Raw genomic sequence first — 8,178 nt, 5'->3', positions numbered from 1 at the left:
AGGGGTGCAGATAGCCTGCAAATGGCTTGTTTTTAATAAAGCGTTCTATGTTTATTGCCTATGGTGTTGTTGGACCACCACTTTGACTTTGGCTCAGATTGAAATAACTCAACAGCCATTAAATTTTATATAGACACTCATAGTCCCCAGAGGATGAACCCTGGTGACTTTGGTGACAGGTTGCCATGAGGTTTGGTTCAGACGTTAATGTTCCCCTCAGGATGAATTGTAAACATTGGGTGATGCCCTTACTTTTCATGCAGGCAGATCAGAACCAGATTTTGTTTTTTCCCCAAATACCTGCACTGTGTGTTCAGTGCTAATTAGCAAAAGTTGGCACGCTAACACTAAACTAAGATGTGAAGATGTGTTTATATCTACTAAAACATTAGCATGTTACTATAAGATTGTCATTGTGAGCATGTTTGCATGCTGACAATTTAAACTTCTGCAGGGAGAAAGAATATCTGCACCAAACCTGGTAGATATTTGGCTCTGGATCAAAACGCTGGGGGGAGTCAGACGGAGCGACCTCACCATCCGTATGTTCTTGTCAGTCAGTTCAAAACCAAGGCTTACCTTGCATCTCATGTCATGTACCCCTGTCAATCATTCTACCTCAGTGGAAAGTAAACCTGCTGGAAAAGGGAACAGAAAGCAGAGATGATGAAAGTCTGGAGGGAGAACAAGCAGCAAGAGGAAGGAAGAAGACTTGGCTGGTGAATTCAATAAATTTGGCGGAAACTTAACTCAGTTCTGAGCTGAGATTGTGGGCATACAGAACATTTTATGAAGATTCGTTCAGACCAATCAAAGTGAAGTTGAAGTCAAACTTTTGATGACATGTGCAAAAGGAGCATCCTGTTTTCTGCACAGTAAAGAAGCTGCACTCACTTTCATTGTTGCTGTTTGTTATAAATCAGTGGCAGCATCTTAATGTGAACGCAGTCGTACTGATACTGACTTTACCTTCTCAGATCCAAGGTAAGTGCATGTTTGGACCACTATTTCCAACTTTATTATTTTATTTATCATTATTACTATTTATTTTATTGAATATTGTACTGTAGTAAATGTTCTTCAGATTCATCCAACTCTAATTCACTTTCATTCCAGTTCAAACAAATGAGATTTAAGATTTTGGCTTAATGCTTGCAAATAATTTATAGGCTTCTATATGTTCCCAGCAAAGTTTTTAATGCAAATTCACACTTTAGTAAACACTTAAAATAATAATAATAAAAAAAGTAAAACTGTAGAAGTCTTAAGAACTAACTTTTTATATCTATAAATGTCTCCCCTAACCAGGACAAACAGGGAGACCATCATCAGAATGGATACAATAGAAATCCATGATGACAGAAACATAAATAAGAACCTCACGATGGAACGCCTCATCAACCAAGGTACAGTATCACCCCGCAGACATACGGACAGACAGAATATTCAGAATTACTGATAAAGAGTGAAATCCACTAGAACTTTTCATATGAATGTCATTCATGCTGCTTTGTACCAACACTCGTAAAAAAAGATTGTATTTATGGGTTTTTTTGGAACTAGAGAATCTGGTAAAGAGGAAATGCTGCCTCTTAGAAATTACCTTTATATTTATTGCTAAATTATTTTCCCAATTATGTTGTGCTGAAGATGTTTCCTCGCTCTTATTATAATTTTAAAACTTATATTTTGGGTCACATGATGGCATGCCCTGGTTTAATGGAATACTGTCCAGATGGAGCCCTTACGTCGATACAGCCGTATGACCTCAGGCTGCGGCACATGGAACATGTTAAACACGTATTAACTGTTTTTTTTCTTTGTTCAACTTTTTTTGATTTAGCATATATCCAGTTTAGACGGCTTCAGCTCAGATCTGTGACTGTGTGTCTTGGATTACTGTGCGCTGTCCTGTTGGCTGGTAACATTGGTCAGATGATCTTCTGTAAGTGATTTGCTTATCCTCACTACAAATAGAGAATAATGTAGATAATTTTGCAACCTGGCCTTTAAAGGTATCCTATGCAAGAATTGTTGGTTCCTGGTGAACACAATACATTACATACATACATTTGTTGCATACATGCTAACTAAGCCCTGTGCCAGCACACATTTGTCCAACAGAAATCAGGCTGACTCCTCATCGTTCTTCATCCTCATGCTCTCCTTCAGTGCTCCCAAGCCAACCAGATCCACTCTTATTCAGACAGAGCTTCAGCTGCCCGGCGGTTGGCCTCGCTCTGTTTGTGTTTTTTCAGCACTGTGTCCTCTATTTTTGTAGCTTCCTCTTGGATGCGTGCTGCTTACAGTCTGACACTTGGTCACTACCTTTTTATAAAGCCTTGGTCTCGTCTGTGCGCTGTTATTGGCTGGGGGCTACACACCAGCTGCCCAAACGTTTCTTTTTGGATGACTTTTGTATGAGTCTTTACCTTCTTTAGGAAAATCCTGCATAGGATAGCTTTAATGTAGCTTTAAAACTGGGTGCAGCTCATGTTGTAGATAATTACATGAAATACAAATGTGACAAAAACAATCTTTTCAAAATCCGATAATCTGTTTTCATTCATTTTCAAATGTCTTTGCATTTCACAGATGCCAGCCGACACACTTACTGTGCAGAGAGAGAACAGCTAGAGGCCGGACTGAAAAACCTCACTCAAGAAAAAGACCAATATGAGCAAAGTTGCACCACCTTAAAACTAAAGAACGATCAATTACAGACAACTTACAATGACATGCGGATGAATCTGGACGGGTTGGAGGCCAATCACAGTGACCTGCAAAGAGAAAATGATGAGTTACACACTTTTCTTCATCAGCTACTGAGCAATTACTCTTCACTGAGAGTGGACAACTACAAGTTGCAAAGAAGCTACAACACATTGAATATTAGTGCAATTCTCCTTCAGACCAACTACAATTCATTGCAGAAAGAGAAAAGACAATTACAAACCAACTATGACGCTCTGCAGAGTGCCAAAGCGCAGTTACAGACCACTTTCAGTAATCTGGCTGCTGTTTGCAGAGAGCTGGGCGAACAGTACCTGGCCACTCTCAAGAATATGACCGCCAAAATGAGAAGTAAGATGCTTCTCATAAAAGTTCCGTATAATCAGTATTTTGGTATCTTCGCCCTTTTGTGATATTTTGTCCGTCTCCGTGTTTTCACTTTGCAGCCATGCTCTGTCAGACGGGCTGGGAGAAGCTGGACACCAACTGTTACTTCGTTTCAACAGTGAAGAAAAACTGGGCGTCAAGCAGACAAGACTGCATCGCCAAGGGAGCAGACCTGGTCGTCATAGACAGCAGGATTGAACAGGTGAGAAGAAAAAAAGAAAAGGAAGAACAAACTGGAGGGAGATTAAAAAAAAAACATGTTGTCTTCAAGAATTCATGCAAAAATTGTGTTCATGAGTGATGTCACTGTGAGACGCTGACGTGTGGGGGCAAACCACAATGACCGACATGTGGAGGAATAAGTGAAAAAAGTTTAATATTCCGACACAGAAATGCAATGACCTGGTCAGAGCCGTCGATTTTACAAGGTGGTGGATGGTTTTGCAAAGGTGAAAATCAAGTTTCCATCGTCTTGTGATGAAGTTTTTGTGATTGCGAGACACGCGCACGCTGGTGAGCCACGCTCTTCACTGCAAAGTCTTCACAGTCATTATGCGCATATCAGCTGATCTTCATTCACAACCTCCTGCCTGTCGTACTGCTCCGTACTTCTCTCAGAGGTGAAGTGAGAGACTTCCATTGGTTGGTTTTGCTGCTGAGGTCAGCATGTCCAAACAGGCGAGTATCTTTGTGTCGTGATTCTAAACCTAACTGCAAAAGAGAATGAAATAAGATGGATGGCTGAAAGAGCCAATGGAAAAGGACTTCTCTGTCAGGAGGAACAGGAGGTTTGATGGAGGGAACAGACCCAGTTAGCAAAATATGGTTCCAGTAACGTTCTGGGAACATTATTTTTTGGTTGTGGGATGTTTTTCCGACATAAAGGTAACGTTTTAGTTAGGTTCCCTTCATGTTTTGGGAAGGTTACTTGAACGCTTCCTTTTAAAATCCTCGAGATATTAAAACAGCGAGTTTTTTTGACATGAAACTTGTTGTTGTTCGACGGCTGAATGTTCTGAGAAGGTTAGTCACCTGAAAGCCTTTCCCTACAAAACATGTTACTGCATGTGGTTACTAGAACGTTTTAGAAATATTATGTTAGCTGCCAAATAGAAACCTCTGAGGAAAATTCTGGATTTACTTGTTTCCGTTTTGTGTTTTCTGGCTGACAGCAGAAAACAAACAGCATTTTGAGTGAAAGAATTTTGCATATTCACGTTTAATCATTCTCGTCCTCTCTCTGTGCTACGCTGACAGGCGTTCGTCAACGTGCTGCTGAAATCAGGCCAAAATGCCTGGATCGGTCTGACTGACAGTGAGACAGAGGGGACTTGGACGTGGGTGGACGGGACGCCAGTGACCACGACGTAAGCAAATGACTCAAAGGATCATGACATTAGAAGACAGTGTAATTGGACATGTTCCTTAATTAATTATCTTTTTATTTACAGTTATTACATATTAAGGAACTCTTACAGTAATTTCTTTCACTGTTTGCAATCCTAGCAGCAAATAAAACTACAAACTCATCGCATTACATACAGTTATTAAGCATTCACTCTCTACAAGGATTAGTGGTGGTTTTACTTTGTATTTTGTTGAAGACAGAGGTCACCTGATGATAATCTTTTGCACTTCGTCTTCTTTGCCGTGCCTCTCGGCGAGGAAGGTCTGCTGAGCGGTGGAGTGGGCACAAGTGCTGATATGCAAATGGTTGTTTAAGGTCATGTCTACATCCATTTATGACTAATAGTGTTGGTGGAAATGAGGCATTTCTGTCTCTGTTTATCCTCAGGTACTGGCAGGCCGGGCAGCCCAACAGCCACGGCGGGAACCAGGACTGTGGGGAAGTGCTGGAGACGTCATCTGGAGTGGGAGAATGGAACGATGACGCCTGCTCTGGTGAACAAACGTATATCTGTGAGCTATAAGATCCTGATGATTTCCACAGATAACGATGGCGTGAGGGTTTGGAATATGGTTCTTCAGTGTCTGATGATGTTTATTGTCAACAAACCCAAACTGCTGCCACCTGTGTGATTCATTTCTATGTATGACAATGAATGTATAAATGCCAGGTACATAAATCATGGGGGGCTTTGTATTATGGGGATATTTGTGAGAATATCTTACTCTAGTGATCTCTGTTTTGGGGTCAACACTCAGATGTCACATACAGGTAAAAAATAACCAGGTTTAGATCACACTCTGACAAATCTGGCAACACTTCCCAGCTTACCCCACTTTGCAAAATGGGCCTCTGTTGCCTAGAAACATTTCCTTTCTCCTTTGCCATCTGCAGACTCACACAGCAATCAGGGTTATTTTGAAACGAAGCCTGCACACAGAGGCAGGCATTTGCTGAGATGCTTGTGCTTGTCATTCTGCGTTGAAGATTAAAGAAATATACTGCAAATGGGAAAGACTTGTTTACTTCTTTTTGGACATTTTGATTGCATGTGCACATGCAGTGAAGGGGGAAACACTTCCCCGTCACCAGAGAGACTAAAGGTGCAACAGCTGAGGCTCGATACCCAGTAGCACAGGGGTGATCCCGTGTTGCAACCGCTTCTGGCAAACACAGTTGGCTGTTTTGGTGGCTGAGACGCCAGAGAGGCACCAGAAGGTCCTGGGTGCTCGTTCAAGCCAGACATGGGTGGAGGAATGGATGGACAGTGTTAAGCTCTGCATGTTCACCCCCAAAAACTCCTTACTGACAGACGAACGGAACAATCTGCACCAGGTCAAGAGCTGCAACATACGACCACTGGAGAGTACCAGCGGCACACTGGACCTTCGTCACATGGTTCATGTTGTGAAGCAGTATAGGCAGCAGAACTACCTGGTCAGGTTTAATATCATGGATTGGGTTACAATAGGTAAGTTGTGTATGTTAACTTATGTAGGAATTGATCTTTGGTTTGATGTAAGACAGGAACAGCAGTCTCCTGGGTGGTTTGAGCCATCCATCCACCCATCCACATCCATCTTTGCTTCAGTCAGAACGAATACAGCCGCTTGAGGTCATCACCTATTATCAATAAATGTAAATATGGGTCGTAAGCTGCTTGCTGAAACAACCTATACTCCCGTGTTTTGGGGGAGGACGGTCTGATTTCATCCAATAAACACAACACAAACACTATGAAGACTACAATACATTTTTTATGCGCTGAATTTGTCAAAATAAATTCTCCCCCTGCAGACCACATGTATGTGGTCACATGTTCATCGTGACCAGGTCAGTTTCAGAGGTGATGTGATGAGTTAAGGACCACATGAACATATTCTAACAGAAGAACAACAATGTGTGAACAGTTGATGATTTCCACAGCCAAACTTTCTGACAGCAAATGCTGGAAAATTGCCATTCTTTTATTTTTTCCAGTTTGGTTATATATTTGTAACACTAGTGCTTTTTAACACCATTCCATGTATTTTTCTTCAAGTCTCTTCTGGGGGTCAGTTGCATAAGTTAGCTGATGATGTCTGTTGGCAGTCGTGGACAAACACAAAGTACAAAAGGTACTCATTATGCAGAATGTCCTATTTCAGAGGTGGGGCTAATTTCAACTACGTAATATACGACCAGGTATCGTAATCCACAATAATACATCATAATTTATTAGTTTATGTATTTTTGTATTAATCATCTAAAACTGCATAGTAACTAAGAGTGACTAGTAAAACTAGTAAAATGTACAATTCACCTCCAAAATGCAGTGGACTAAAGTAACATAACATGGTACAAGTACCTCAAAATTGTACTCAAGTACAGAACTTAGTTACATTCCACTACTGTCTGTGAGTAAATGAAGTATATGTAATATCATGTACCATTAAGAACTTTATATTCTGGTATTTCCCTGTTTAAAAATATATTGTTCAGTATACAGTATATACAGTTCAACAGGATTAACTATTAAAACTGTGCTGAATTAATTATTAATGCCGTAAATGTGTCAAAATAAATGTAATAAAAAGAATAAAAAAGTTTGGGGTTGGACAAACTATTACAACAGTTTGCAAAACTACCTGACCTTTCAAAAGAGTTCAAGCAGAACTTCTCTGACAAAGAGCATCAGAAACTGAACACAATAAATAAGATGAGCAGCATTTTTAGCCGAGCTGTTTGCATCGGATTGCGTCACATCATAAAGATGTTGCTACTGCGTCCACCTCCACTCGTCACCCTGCTACACCCTGAACAGATGACAAGGCACTGACACACAGCAAGTGCTGACGGTGCTCTCCGCCAGAGTGCATGTTACATAACACAGAGAAGGACGCAGCACGTTGTCGAATCACTGACATGTGAGCGGTATACAGAGCAGATGTATTTAGCGGGCAGGGACACCATGCTCTGGCATGTGCCTCATTTTGGGTGTGGTGGCGGTCCCATTGAGCGCGGCTGCTCTTGAAGGGGGTGTCTCAACCATTAATCGGACTTAGCCTTTCATTCCCTCTGGAGATGAGTCCCATCCAAACCGTCTGTGGTTGGGTGGCGAGATGGGCCTCCCCCCCGGGACGTAGGCGGGCGGTGAGGTTGCGCTTTGGGCCGCCTGACTAAAAATAAAAGATCAAGGAGCCTCAACCAGACATGTTGGTCTGGTTAGACTCACAGAGCAGAAAACAGGCGGTTTAAAAACAGTTTAAAAGGGTGTTGCATGTGCATTAGCCTGATGACCAAATGTATTCAAATAAAGTACAAGTACAGAACAAAGCAACATATTAAACATCTGAAAGTAGAGTAAGTGAATTCTCCTGACTAAGGAAGCATACAGGAAACTGTGACGCTGCAGTTACTGCAGGCCAAGGTTGGCTGAGAGGGGACACGCTCATATTCATCATAAAGTCTCCAATTGGCTTCAACTTTCCATGCTTTCTGTTCTGTACTTGGTCCCTGACAACTAAATGTAATGAACTAAACTAAACTATCCAGCCCTGTGACCTCACCGCTGCAAAAATGTGGGGTTTTTTTTTTGGATGTTTGACCTTCAGTGTGCAGAATCATGATGTGAAAAACTTACCTTGTAGTTACAACTTCACTGATTTGTG

General features: G+C 41.4%; 1 protein-coding gene across 1 annotated transcript; it reads left to right on the top strand.

The window, feature by feature from the left end:
- Nucleotides 1-1,847: 1,847 nt before the first annotated feature.
- On the top strand, nucleotides 1,848-5,051 carry LOC121611952 (C-type lectin domain family 4 member E-like). Its single transcript, XM_041944688.1, has 5 exons — nucleotides 1,848-1,945; nucleotides 2,596-3,084; nucleotides 3,180-3,322; nucleotides 4,378-4,487; nucleotides 4,916-5,051. The coding sequence occupies exons 1-5, from the start codon at nucleotides 1,936-1,938 to the stop codon at nucleotides 5,049-5,051; spliced, it is 888 nt and encodes a 295-aa protein (XP_041800622.1). The 5' UTR covers nucleotides 1,848-1,935.
- The last annotated feature ends 3,127 nt before the right edge of the window (nucleotides 5,052-8,178 follow it).

Source organism: Chelmon rostratus, chromosome 9, assembly GCF_017976325.1.
Source record: "Chelmon rostratus isolate fCheRos1 chromosome 9, fCheRos1.pri, whole genome shotgun sequence".
NCBI lineage: Eukaryota > Metazoa > Chordata > Actinopteri > Chaetodontiformes > Chaetodontidae > Chelmon > Chelmon rostratus.
This window is presented reverse-complemented; position numbering and strand designations above follow the sequence as displayed.